Source organism: Borostomias antarcticus (genome assembly GCF_949987555.1).
Source record: "Borostomias antarcticus genome assembly, chromosome: 1".
Taxonomy (NCBI): Eukaryota; Metazoa; Chordata; class Actinopteri; order Stomiiformes; family Stomiidae; genus Borostomias; species Borostomias antarcticus.
In genome coordinates this window covers 25,776,130-25,790,420 of record NC_140234.1, presented here as the reverse complement: position 1 = coordinate 25,790,420, position 14,291 = coordinate 25,776,130, and the positions used below count along the sequence as shown (strand labels likewise).

The 14,291-nt window shown below is 48.0% G+C and overlaps 1 protein-coding gene across 1 annotated transcript in view; it reads left to right on the top strand.

The window, feature by feature from the left end:
- The window catches only part of LOC311310965 (unconventional myosin-VIIa-like), a gene marked incomplete at its 5' end in the record, with an annotated part of 40,131 nt that overhangs the window by 12,340 nt on the left and 13,500 nt on the right, over positions 1–14,291 (top strand). The window contains 12 exons of the mRNA XM_084440567.1: positions 1,736–1,873; positions 7,158–7,316; positions 7,752–7,844; positions 8,028–8,122; positions 8,381–8,465; positions 8,826–9,044; positions 10,118–10,426; positions 11,143–11,349; positions 11,868–12,044; positions 12,680–12,775; positions 13,761–13,888; positions 14,084–14,210. Coding sequence (XP_084296693.1) covers positions 1,736–1,873; positions 7,158–7,316; positions 7,752–7,844; positions 8,028–8,122; positions 8,381–8,465; positions 8,826–9,044; positions 10,118–10,426; positions 11,143–11,349; positions 11,868–12,044; positions 12,680–12,775; positions 13,761–13,888; positions 14,084–14,210 — 1,833 coding nt within the window. The remainder of the gene's footprint in view (positions 1–1,735; positions 1,874–7,157; positions 7,317–7,751; positions 7,845–8,027; positions 8,123–8,380; positions 8,466–8,825; positions 9,045–10,117; positions 10,427–11,142; positions 11,350–11,867; positions 12,045–12,679; positions 12,776–13,760; positions 13,889–14,083; positions 14,211–14,291) is intronic.

Here is a 14,291-nt window from a genome sequence, read left to right as displayed (position 1 = left end):
GTAGGCTAGGCTACTTATTCCAAGTCTTCTCGTAGTTTATTATTGTGGATGCTATAGTGGTAGCTAACCATAGGTTCACATTGCGATGTGGTCATCTTAAAGCCTAAAATAGTCTCGCTTTTTGTGACAAGTTGCCCCTCTTGTGATGTCCTAGTCTTTACCGAGTGGTATAAACTAGAAACACTCATTTTGTCAGAAGAAGAGCTCAGATCAAACAAAACGAGATGGGGAGTGGGATTCTGCCAGGGAGTCTGAATTCAGCGCAAGCTGTGTTGCTCAGAGTCAAAGAATAAAATAAAATAAAAATAATTGTGGACCCATTCCTGAGTGTCAAGAAGAGGACAGTATGGGCTGTCTATCCTTCAACAGTGTTAACATGTAAAAACACTCATCCTATTGGTCAATGTCAAGGTACATTGTAGGCATGGTCCCAGGAGACCAGTCAGACTAGGCAGGAAAATAAGAAAAATTCTGACATGCTAGACTTTTCATCAGAGTGTCGTAGGGCGTCCCGACACCAAATCTTTGATGATGTCACACTACAAGGCTGACATTCAAAATCGGGCCCGACCCTGGACACTTTGACTGCAACAAAACATCTGCCCAGATTCAGCCTGAATTTGTGTAGTCTGCACAGGCCCTTAGCCCCACGTGCTCATGGAGCCCTCTGATTGGCTGGCGGGAACTACCATCACATTGTTATGCATTGCCTAATCCAATCAGATCTCCTCCAGTGGGATACGGCTAAGAACTAGGGGGCTCGTTTGGGACAGAGACTTCTAGACAGCGTCATTCCAAATTCCAACATACAGACTGATTTAGTTGCAGGACAGTGGGTCCAGCTCCCCCAGTGGCGGTAAAGTGCTACTGATCTCAGCCGGGTGGAATGTGGACAATGGGCTCTGCTTGGTTCATATGTGCAGCTGTGGCCTGCTAAATCTGTCTGTATTTTATGTTTTGTACAATATTATATGTCTGTGCTTACTGTATGCGTATTTGTGATAACTATCATATTTGTGTGTTTTAGGTTAACATAGGCCTTATACAGTATGTTTGTGTTCCCCATGTTTGTGCTAAATCTATAGTTAGGACCATATATTTCATCTTTAGTTCAGCATGTCAGACATGAGAGTGTGGCGTGTAGTAATGAATCTGTCTTTGGGATCCATGTGTGTTTGGATCAGGCATTCAAGTGTGTGGTAGTATTTGTGTGTTGTGCACTTGAGCAAGGCACTTAAAGGTAGGGTTGGTGATTTTGGACAAACCAGGAAGAGGAGGCTCCCTTCAGGCCTCGCTCCAAAGCCCCTCCTCCAAACTGGGGGAAACCAATGAGACGCTAGGCAGGCAGGTACTGTAGGTTGACAGACACGGCTCAGTAAAATGATTGCACAACCTTATTACAGTCCTGCGACTTTTTTTTTTTTTTTTTTTTTAATGTTTAAAAAAAAAAAATTTGTGTCAGAGCATTTTGCTGTTGGGATGAAAAGAATTGCAAAAACATTCAAAAAGTGCTTCTGGAAAAAATTGCCCTCTCCTACCTTTAACCCCACACTTCTCAAGTGGCGCTTCTCTACTGTAAGCTGGTGTGGCTCCTGTCTTGGCTGCACTTCTGTGTCCATGCAAATAAAAGACTATCTGCAGATATATTGGTTTAGGTATAGGCAGCAAAGTATACTTTTCCGTTGTGTTGTATTGTGAAATTGACTTTTAACGAGGTGTGGTGTTGTATGGTCAGGGGGTGGGGACCAGGAAGAGATCCCCCACGCTCAGTAGCCAGTTCAAGCGCTCTCTGGAGCTGCTGATGAGAACCCTGGGGGTGTGTCAACCCTTCTTCATCCGCTGCATCAAACCCAACCAACACAAGAAACCCATGGTGAGTGCAGCCTGTGTGGGGACAGGTACTGGTCCATATCAAGGTACTGTTCCATATCAACTGGTATATATTCATTCAACTTTTATTTATACTCGAAATTACACTGAGTAGTTATACTCATTTGCAGTGTAATTACATAGAATTAAAGGATAATGTTCGTTTTTGACAACCTGGACCTTATTTACGGCATATTATAAGACGTTTAAGACTCACCGAGATAACTTTGGTGTAATTCGGAGGCCTGTAGAAGAAATCCAAAATCCAGCCCGAGCCAAGTATATCCATGTAATGGCGGCGGACGGGGCACTGAGAATGCAGCTTCTAAAAAATCTATTTTCTGCCGCAAAATAGTTGTTTTCAACAATCTGTTTTTATGAATCGCTAGTTGTGCTTCCATAGAGCGTAGGCTTGTTGTGGTTTTCACATGCCTCTGTAATATGATCTTTAGAAACGTCTTTAGAAACGAAATATATCTTCCCCACTTGCTCCAGCACGCATTACATTACATTACATTACAGTCATTTAGCAGACGCTTTTATCCAAAGCGACTAACAATAATTGCATTTAACGTAGGAAGAGCCAATGTACTACTACTTGCCAGAACTCACAAGTGCATCTTCTTTCTAAAACAAACAAGTGACTAAGAGCATAATCTAGTGCTGAAGCAAAGTGCAAGAATCACAATCTAAAGTACAGTGCAATATAATATAATAAGTGCTTAGGTGGGAGGATTGTTGTAGTACTTCTTGAAGAGATGAGTTTTGAGCCTGCGACGAAAGATGGGCAGCGACTCTGCTGTCCTGACATCAGTGGGCAGCTCATTCCACCACTGCGGGGCCAGGACAGAGAAGAGCCGTGACCGTGTCGATCGACCGCAGGAGCCTCGGAGTGACGGGGCAACCAGTCGCCCTGAGGTAGCAGAGCGTAGTGGTCGGGAGGGGATGTAGGGTTTGACCATGGCCTGGAGGTAGGAGGGGGCTGTTCCTTTCATTGCCCTGTAGGTTAGCGCCAGAGTTTTAAACTGGATGCGAGCCGCTACAGGGAGCCAGTGTAGGGAACGGAGAAGGGAAGTTGTGTGGGAGAACTTGGGGTGGTTGAACACCAGGCGAGCAGCAGCTTTCTGGACAAGTTCCAGAGGTTTAATGGCTGACGCCGGTGCCCCCGCGAGGAGGGAGTTGCAGTAGTCCAGGCGGGAGATGACCAGGGCCTGGATGAGTACCTGCGCCGTTTCATTAGTGAGGAAAGGGCGAATCCTCCTGATGTTGTAGAGCATGAATCTGCAGGAACGTGTGACGGATGTGACATGTGAGGAAAATGACAGTTGGTCATCCAGGGTCACACCCAGATTCCTCGCAGTCCGAGTCGGGGTCACCACTGTGTCTTCAATGGTGATGGCCAGGTCCCGGTGCGGACAGCCCTTCCCCGGGAGGAACAACAGCTCAGTCTTGTCCAGATTGAGCTTGAGGTGATGTGTCGTCATCCACTCCGAAATGTCAGCCAAGCACCCAGCTATGCGTGTCTCCACTTCTGTATCAGAAGGGGGAAATGACAGAACCAGTTGGGTGTCATCGGCATAGCAGTGATAGGAGAAGCCATGCGAGCGAATGACAGAGCCCAGAGATGTAGTGTAGAGGGAAAACAGGAGAGGACCCAGGACAGACCCTTGTGGAACCCCCGTAGTCAGACTACGCGATTCCGACGTCGACCCTCTCCATGTCACCTGGTAGGAGCGGCCCGTCAGGTAGGATGCAAACAGGGAGTGTGCAGAGCCATCGATGCCTTTCTCCTCGAGGGTGGAGAGGAGGATCTGGTGGTCTACCGTATCAAATGCTGCTGACAGGTCTAGGAGTATCAGGACAGAGGAGAGAGAGTTCGCTCTAGCGGCATGGAGTGACTCTGTTACTGCAAGGAGGGCGGTCTCTGTCGAGTGGCCAGCCTTGAACCCGGATTGGTGGGGATCTAGGAGGTCGTTCTGGTGGAGGTACGAAGACAGTTGGTTAAAGATAGCACGTTCAAGTGTTTTGGATAGAATGTGCATGCGCACAGCGCGCAAACTGACTATTCTCCGTCTGTAGGCTACACTCGCGGCTCAAGCACAACTAGCGATTCATAAAGACAGATTGATGAGAACAACTGTTTCGCGGCAGAAAATAGATTTTTTAGAAGCTGCATTCTCAGTGCCCCGTCCGCCGCCATCAACCCGGATACTGTATATCAGTTCACTCACTCTATACCAGTGAGAGACCAGACATTGAAGACCATCTAAAATAAAATAAAAATAATTGTGGACCCATTCCTGAGTGTCAAGAAGAGGACAGTATGGGCTGTCTATCCTTCAACAGTGTTAACATGTAAAAACACTCATCCTATTGGTCAATGTCAAGGTACATTGTAGGCATGGTCCCAGGAGACCAGTCAGACTAGGCAGGAAAATACAAAAAATTCTGACATGCTAGACTTTTCGTCAGAGTGTCGTAGGGCGTCCCGACACCAAATCTTTGATGATGTCACACTACAAGGCTGACATTCAAAATCGGGCCCGACCCTGGACCTTATTTACGGCATATTATAAGACGTTTAAGACTCACCGAGATAACTTTGGTGTAATTCGGAGGCCTGTAGAAGAAATCCAAAATCCAGCCCGAGCCAAGTATATCCATGTAATGGCGGCGGACGGGGCACTGAGAATGCAGCTTCTAAAAAATCTATTTTCTGCCGCAAAATAGTTGTTTTCAACAATCTGTTTTTATGAATCGCTAGTTGTGCTTCCATAGAGCGTAGGCTTGTTGTGGTTTTCACATGCCTCTGTAATATGATCTTTAGAAACGTCTTTAGAAACGAAATATATCTTCCCCACTTGCTCCAGCACGCATGCGCACAGCGCGCAAACTGACTATTCTCCGTCTGTAGGCTACACTCGCGGCTCAAGCACAACTAGCGATTCAACAACGCGTGTGTTGGTGTAAGACTGGCATACAAAATGAGCAACACATACTTGTGTGCCCCCACACACAGAATATCTAGTACTAGTCATGCAGCATGCTTGCCTTGCATTATTGGAACACCAGCAAGCTTGTATTTATATGTGTATTTTAATATTTGTATTAATGGTTTATCCAATTGTGTTTATTGTTTGGACCCAAATGTTTTAACATTTTGGTCAAGAAAATAACTAACTAACTACCTTGCAGGGTATTGAATGAGAGTTGCAGACTCTCAGTGGCCCGCTGAGAAGAGTCAGCAATACAGTAAATAACAGTGTCATCTGCATAGAGAGCGATAGAGCCTGACAAATACCTACGGAGGACACAATGGGCCTCATTCACCAATATCTTCTTAAGTTCTGTTCTTAAATGTCTTCCTAAGAACGTTTCTAAGGAAAGCTCCTGTCTGATTCACGACGTGTTCGTAAACCGCTGGAAGAGTTCGCACCTGCCTGCGAATCTCATGGTTTCTCAAGTTCAAAGCTTGTGGCCACTCACATGAATTGGCATAGGTAAACTCCCCGCCAGCCCCATATAAGGATATGCAACTCCAGGGTCGTGCCCAGATGTCACTTCTCTGAATGAATACCAGTCATTCGCGCACACGACTCGCCAGCTTTTCGATAGCATAATGGTTTAGGTGGGGTTGTGTCAGGTGCGTTAGCAAGTCAGAAGACTGCATTTCGAATCCATCGTAGGCAATCAAAATCTGATTTTAATTCAGCCAAGTAGGCCTCCTACTACGAGGAATTTGCCTTGGTGAATAAACATAGCGAGGCAGAACAGTGCAAAATGTCAACGTGATAGAATACAATATAGAAGCCTACAGTCTACAAAAATGTAGACAATATAGCCTACACAGCTGTCAACGCTAGCAGTTGACAAAATAGGTACCCTACTTATCTGATTTTATCTACATACTGTATAGAAATGGTCCTTATTGTGTCATTTGTAAATTGAGTATTAGAGTTTCATCTGTAATGACCATAACCTTGGAGCCAGCAGCAACATTTCACTATGACTGGACATTAGGCTGCATGTGACAAATAAAGGAATCGTGAATGTTTAATCTTGAGGAGAGATATGCAGGCCACTGGAGGGGGGCCGGCGTGCCCACCGTTGTCCGAGTTCGACCAGCGCGTTGTTGCCATAATAGGGATACTGTTGGGTGTGCGCGCCGCTGGCGATATGGATACAGACACCAGGGACACGGACTACCACCCCCTCTCCGCAGCAGACTCCGTCCAGCCCATTAACACACATCCAACTGTAGAATTGAGGTGACCGCAATCACCAAATGATGAATGGTCATGGATTTGTTGGTAGGCTATTATATGTAGGCATATACAGTACAGCGAAATCTCATGGTGCTTTTGCAGAACGGTTAAAGAATTAAAACAAAACACAACACTCATTCATTTACACCAAAATCACAAATTATTAACACACAATCTAAATATTTTATCTACATCTTCAAGAACAACATGAATAACAAGCAAAATGATTTAAACTATGATATATCAGATATTCTGACGCACATGTTTACAATGGAAATTCTGGTTATGATTAGGACACGTTATTGGGAATTATGCAAATATAATTGCATTTCAATCATATATCATCCAACTGTAGAATTGAGGTAATCGCAATCACCAATTTTGCATAGTCTACATTTCCGCACTCAAATGGCCTACTTGCGACTGCTATTCAGTGTTCGTATATTCTGCTCTTAGCTGAGAACAAATCCCAGATGAGAAACCATTGGTGAATGCCAGAATTTTCTTAGAAACGGCGTAAGTACAGTTTAAGAAGAAATGCTTCTTAAGAACTTCTTTACTTCGTTGGTGAATGAGGCCCATTGTTATTGATATAAATGGAAAATAAGACAGGGCCCAGAATAGATCCCTGTGGGACTCCTTTGTGATGGACAGACATTCTGACTGCATATTACTTGTTTTCGCACATTGATATCTCTCCGATAAATAGCTCTGAAACCAACTGCAAGTCCTTGCATCAAAACCAATACAGTATCACCTATTGTTCTGTATGTAAAAGAAGACAATGGTCAAATATACTGTATAAACAAGTTATTGTTCCATGTCAATGCCATAGGCAGCTTGGCTGTGTGGAAGAGCCTTTCTGTATCCATGTTGTAACTAAATATCCATAATACTGTACCTATATACTGTATATCCCATGTGGATTTAAATGAAGCATTTAAAACATGCGTGCACGTGTGTATATTGATGTGTGTTTTCCCTGTCCGGACTCGGTGTTCTGTGCTCTCTCTCTCTGTCCAGTTGTTTGACAGGGGGCTCTGTGTGCGTCAGTTGCGATACTCTGGCATGATGGAGACCATCCGCATCAGGAGGGCTGGCTATCCCATCCGCTACACCTTCACTGAGTTTGTAGACCGCTACAGGGTCCTAAAGCCCGGCATCAAACCTGCCAACAGACAGGTGAGCTGTGACTCTCTCTATCCTGGACTTAATGAGGAGAAGAGTCAGCATGGACGCAGAGACAGAAGAGACAGTGTGGACGCAGAGACAGAAGAGACAGCATGGACGCAGAGTAGAATAGAGTTTACTCCCCCCCAGACTCCTAAAAGTCATAGGCAAAAGCAATATGATTACCGTAGTCCCATACTGTATACCTCGGAGACTGAAATATTTACTTAGACCCATCACTAACCCGTTGAGTATACCTTGGACCATTCATAGCTCTGTGCTGCAGCTGAGGGTTGTTTTACAGGGTTATTTTTGCTAGCCCCACCCTCCTCCTTTTTCTGGGTTTAGGATTGGCTAGCTGTTCTGGAGGCCCCCAGACAGAGCTATTGGCTCAGAGAGAGACCAGTGGCCGTTCACTCCCAATGTTGTTCTCTGCTTTTCTCATAGGAGGACCTGAGGGGGACCTGCCGACAGATAGTGGATGCAGTTCTTGGCCGAGATGACGATTGGCAGATTGGGAAGACTAAAATCTTCCTCAAGGTGAGAGAGATCTTGTTGACATACAGTATACTACAGTAGCTGTAGCACTATACTGGGTTTCAAGATGGAGACAACATTTCCAAAGCTGAGATTATAATGCATACAATATCTATAAATGCCATTTTATATGCCATAATGGTTATATAGAATATCTTTGTTAAGATATAAGTGTTATGTTGCCAGAACCACCACGACATGCAGCTGGAGACGGAGAGGGACAAGGCCATCACTCACAAAGTCATCCTCATCCAGAAGTCTGTAAGGAGATTCAAGCAGAGGTGAGAAAAAGAAGGAGAGAGAGAGAAAGAGAGAGGGGTGTGGTGAAGGAGGATGGCAAAAAGTGTGAGAGGGGCCAGAGATGGTGAGAGAATGTTCAGTTTTCTTCATTTCTTTTCATAGTTGACTGATAGACTTTTTGACGGTATTTCTAAATAGTATTTGGCGTCGGTCTGTTGGGCACGGACAGTGCTGTGTGTTCTGTATGTGCCGGCCTCCCCTGCCTCCCCCTGACTCCTCTCTTGAACGTGGCTGTCCAGGACCAACTTCCTGAGGCTGCGCAGCGCAGTGACCCTCATTCAGAAGGTCTGGAGGGGCTATCGATGCAGGAAGAACTACAGCGCTGTGAGTTCCTCTGGCTCCATTGTTACTGAGAGACCATTTCCTGGACTGTCTAAACTCCCTAGCACATGACTGCTTAGGATGACATTGTTTTTTCCTGAGATTATCCTGAAGAGCTAGTGCTATTATACTTAGCATTAGCTCTCCATTAAGTAGAATATTTACATTTCATTTCTGTATGTATGTATGTGTAAATATATATATATATATATATATATATATATATATATATATATATATATATATATATACAGAAATTAATATATATATATATATATATATACAGTATATAGTATATTTTGAGATGTATTTTTGTTTATATTGCCATTTGACTGAACCATAGTTTGTGTCCCCTCGTTTCAGATGCGGGTGGGCTTCCTGCGCCTCCAGGCACTTTACCGGTCGAGGAAGCTGCACCTGACCTACCGATTGGCCAGGCAGCATGTCACTCACATCCAGGCACGCTGCCGGGGCTTCCTGGTGCGGCAGAGCTTCTCTCTGCGCCTCCGTGCCGTGCTGACCGTCCAGGCCTACGCCAGGGGGATGATCGCCCGACGGGCCTGCCAGAGACTCAGGGCTGAGGTAAGAGATACATCCACACTGCTGGTATAGATAGTGGGGACTCTACTGTCTCTGAGATACATCCACACGGCTGGTATAGATAGTGGGGACTCTACTGTCTCTGAGATACATCCACACGGCTGGTATAGATAGTGGGGACTCTACTGTCTCAGAGACACCCACACGGCTGGTATAGATAGTGGGGACTCTACTGTCTCTGAGATACATCCACACGGCTGGTATAGATAGTGGGGACTCTACTGTCTTAGAGACACCCACACTGCTGGTATAGATAGTGGGGACTCTACTGTCTCTGAGATACATCCACACGGCTGGTATAGATAGTGGGGACTCTACTGTCTCAGAGACACCCACACGGCTGGTATAGATAGTGGGGACTCTACTGTCTCTGAGATACATCCACACGGCTGGTATAGATAGTGGGGACTCTACTGTCTCAGAGACACCCACACGGCTGGTATAGATAGTGGGGACTCTACTGTCTCTGAGATACATCCACACGGCTGGTATAGATAGTGGGGACTCTACTGTCTCAGAGACACCCACACGGCTGGTATAGATAGTGGGGACTCTACTGTCTCAGAGACACCCACACGGCTGGTATAGATAGTGGGGACTCTACTGTCTCAGAGACACCCACACGGCTGGTATAGATATTGGGGACTCTACTGTCTCAGAGACACCCACACGGCTGGTATAGATATTGGGGACTCTACTGTATCAGAGATACATCCACACGGCTGGTATAGATAGTGGGGACTCTACTGTCTCAGAGATCCATCGAGGAAGGAGAGAAAACTCTTGTATGCTGTACATGCAGGCTTAAACTTGAATGGAGGGACACTGATTTCTTTTACATTTAAATTTTTGTCTATGCTTTGGCAATTCAAATCTGTTTTTGACATGCCAATAAAGCACCTTGAATTGAATTCATTTGCATAGTAGACTGTCAACCATGACAGATATGCAAGTTAGGGCTACTAACCTCCCCCCCCCCCCCCCCACCTCACACACACACACACACACACACACATCTCCTCCTCCCCTGCTTACCTGCCCCGCAGCATCGGCAGCTCCAGGAGGCGGAGCTCCAGCGACGTAAGGAGGAGGAGCTCCTTAGCAGCCTGATGACGCTGCGGCGTGCCCGGGCGGAGGCGGGGAAGAAGCACCAGGAGCGTCTGGCCCAGCTGGCCTTGCAGGAGGAGGCGCGGGAGTGTGAGGAGCGCGAGGAGACGCGCAGGAAGAGGGAGATGCTGGAGCAGGTGGAGCGCGAGAGGCTGCAGCCCGTCGACCACTGCGACATGGTGGACAGAATGTTCGGCTTCCTGGGGAACAGCGGTGCGCTGCCCAACCTGGAGGGACCGGGGCCCGCCGGCTTTGAGGTGAGGGGGGGGGGGGGGGGGGCGGTGCCCACAGGCTTTGAGGTGAGGGGGGGGTGGGAGGGGCCAGGGCCCACAGGCTTTGAGGTGAGGGGGGGGGGCGGGCCGGGGCCCGCCGGCTGTGAGGTGAGGGGGGGGGGGGGGGGGCGGTGCCCACAGGCTTTGAGGTGAGGGGGGCGGGAGGGGGAGGGGCCTGCCGGCTTCGAGGTGAGGGGGGGGTGGGAGGGGCCAGGGCCCACAGGCTTTGAGGTGAGGGGGGGGGGCGGGCCGGGGCCCGCCGGCTGTGAGGTGAGGGGGGGGGGGGGGGGCGGTGCCCACAGGCTTTGAGGTGAGGGGGGCGGGAGGGGGAGGGGCCTGCCGGCTTCGAGGTGAGGAGGAGGGGGGGGGGGGGGGGTCAAGGGCCTGCCCACACTGAGGTGAGGAGGGTGTTGGGAGTAGGGGGAGGGACAGGATACGTTTGCAAGATTGCCATAGTGTTCTTGCTTTCAGCAAGCACACTAAAGTGAATATGTGTAGCCCATGTTAAGGGCTTGCCCAGGGAGGGATTCGAACCCATGCTCTCCCGCTTGTGAGACGATCAGTTGCGCCAATAGGGGCTGTTAGCGCTCCTTTGAGGAGTGATTTTAACCAACCCCTCGCTACCACTACCTGGGACTCACAGAGACATATAATATGCTGTAAGTGTGTGTTTACCTAAGCTCTCTATATGGGCCTATCAGGACCTGGAGAGGGCTCCTCAGGCTCAGGACATGGAGGGAGAGGAGAGCGGGGCCCCTCCTCTTCCTGACGACGAGGAAGAGGACCTATCAGAGTACAAGTTCTCCAAGTTCGCCGCCACGTACTTCCAGAACACCGCCACGTGCACGCACGCGCGGCGCCCGCTCAAACAGCCGCTGCTCTTCCACGAGGACGAGGGTGACCAGCTGGTGAGTTTGACCTTTGGCCCCTATGTGACCCCACAGGTTGATCCTACAACTTACTACACGGGAAATGATATACTACATGACTACATGACCTTATTTCATGTAGGGAAGAGCACATCTGACCAGTCATACCTTTGTACTTTACGACCTGTAACTGTTTTTATTATTATTATTATTATTATTATTATTATTGTATATGGTATTTTTTCAGTTGTTATTTGTGTATTTGTGTAAACTCGTCAACACTGTATATGAGGGAAACCTCAGTGCTTTACGAGTATAAATAAAGGTTTGAAATGAAATGAAATGAAATACCAGCAGGCGACATACGCTGGGTCACATAGCAGGCTCACTCATTGGCTCAGCTCTGCATGCAAACGTGAAGGGGGGTTTGTATTGGAGAGGCAAAGCCCCTTACTGGACCTCTCCTCCACCCCCCTTTCCTCCTCCCCCAAAATGCTCTGTAGAGCGTTGAACTAAATGTGTGTAAATATAATTTTGATTGACCCCCCCGCCACCAGGCTGCCCTGGCCGTGTGGATCACGGTGCTGAGGTTCATGGGAGATCTGCCAGAGCCCAAGTACCAGACGGCCCTCAGCGACGGCAGCGAGAAGATCCCCGTCATGACCAAGATCTACGAGACCCTGGGGAAGAGGACATACAAGAAAGAACTACAGGAGCTGCAGGTGGAGGGAGAGGTGAGGGAGAGAGGGAGGAGAGGAGGAGGGAGAGGGGAGGGAGAGGAGAGAGGGGGAGGAGAGGGAGAGGTGAGAGGGGAGGAGAGGGAGAGGGGGAGGGGAAGGAGAGGAGAAAGGGGTGGAGGGAGAGGGGGAGGAGAGGAGAGGGGGGGGTAGAGGGAGAGGGGGATGAGAGGTGAGGGGGAGGTGAGGAGAGAGGGGTGAGGAGAGGTGAGGGAGAGGAGAGGAGAGAGGGTGGAGGAGAGTTGAGGGAGAGGGGGAGGAGAGGGGAGATGGGGAGGAGAGGAGAGAGGGGGGTGGAGGGAGAGGGGGAGGAGAGGAGAGAGGGGAGGAGAGAGGGGCGGGGTGGAGGAATGGGAATGAGAGCTGCTCAGAAACAAATGTTTGGAAAGACTGCAGAAGGTGGGAGAGAGGATGAGCATGGAGAGAGATCAGGATCAGAAGATCAGAGATTTAAAGGAGATGAGGAGATATAGGAGAAGGGAGGAAGGACAGCGTGGTGACCAGATGCTCATCATCCTGAGAGAACAATGAATGGACACTGACCATTGAACCACTCCAGTTGTAAAGTGTATATGGACCCTGTGGTGTATTGCACTTAAAACTGGACTGAACCCTCATATCTGCCTTCACAGATCAGCTCCACAGACATAGACAGCCAGAAGAGGAGCAGCGTGAGACACAAGCTGGTCTCTCTCACCCTCAAGAAGAAGTCCAAGATCACGGAGGAGGTGAGTCTAACCATGAACACCACATCCAGGGTCCTATTGGTCAAATCAAAGCAAAGTCTACCATGATACATGAATGACATGTAATAGTCGAGTCACTTTTATTTATATAGCACATTTAAAACCACAGCAGTTGGGCCAAAGTGCTTTTGCTCTCACTGTACCCGAAGCAAGGGGAAAGAGGTACAGGTAGGTATTTAGGTGTTTAGCTGAGCTTTAACGTGTGGATGGCAGGGCAGGACCTCAGATGGGATGGGAGATCGGGCCAGAGTCAGACAACGCCCGCTCACCTCTAGTTTTAAGCCAAGAGGGATGATTGATTTGAAATCAATACTTAATTTAACAGGTAGCCAATGTATTGTAAGTGAGCCAGGCCTGGAGTGATGTGCTGTCTTTTCTTAGTCCCAGTTAAAAGTCTGGCAGCGTTTTGGACCATTTGCAAAGGGGACAGAGTGGAGTGAGTCAAGCCTGTGTACAGAGAGTTACAGTAGTCCAGCCAGGAAGTAATAAAAGCATGGATGACAGCCTCAAGGTCCTTGTGGCATAAAAACGGCTTCAGCTTTGCTATGGTTCTGATAAAAACTGCCCTTTACAACACTGTTGACCTACGTGTTAAAATTCAGGGAAGTGTCCAGAATGACAGCAAGATTCCTGACTGCCTTGTGCACATTAGAAGACAGTGGACCCAGCATGGCGCTGAGCCTGGTGGTTGAGCTGAGAGGGACGAATATGATTATTTCTGTGTTGCTTTTGTTTAGTTGGAGGAAATTCCTTGACATCCAGCATTTGATTTCTTCTAAGTAGTTAAAAAGGTTATTCAAAGAAACAGCATTGTCAGGTGTAACTGGTAAATAAAATTGTCGTCGGCATGGCAGTGATACTGTTATAATAATAACACTAGTTCAGCTGATACCAATCAAAAAGCATTTTGATTGGAACTTGCCTTAAATTGTTCTTACCCGTTGGCCCCTCCCCCTCGCTGCTATAGGTGGCCAGACGTTTGACTGATGGAGATTATAGCCTACAGGGAAACAGCATGCTGGAGGACCGGCCCACCTCCAACCTGGAGAAGCTCCACTTCATCATCGGCAACGGCATCCTCCGACCCGCCCTCAGGTGACCTAGTGTTCCCTAGCAACAACCGCCTCTAGTTTGGGCCACGATGAGCGGGAGTATTCAGTATGTGAGGAACGCTCCATGAGCATCTGCACATTCTATATACCCCCACATCGGGCATTCAAAATCACATTTTCATCTGTTTTCATTTCTGTTTTCTGTGCTGTGATTGGCTGGCTGCCTTGTCCGTCACAGGGATGAGATCTACTGTCAGATCTGTAAGCAGCTGAGCCAGAACCCGTCCAAGAGCAGCCATGCCCGGGGCTGGATCCTGCTCTCGCTCTGCGTCGGCTGCTTCGCTCCCTCCGAGAAGTTTGTCAAAGTAAGAGGACCCTTGCTGCATTAACCATGCTTCTATAAAACTACTTCTTGTTTATCCACATCTCTCTCTCTGTCTCCCTCT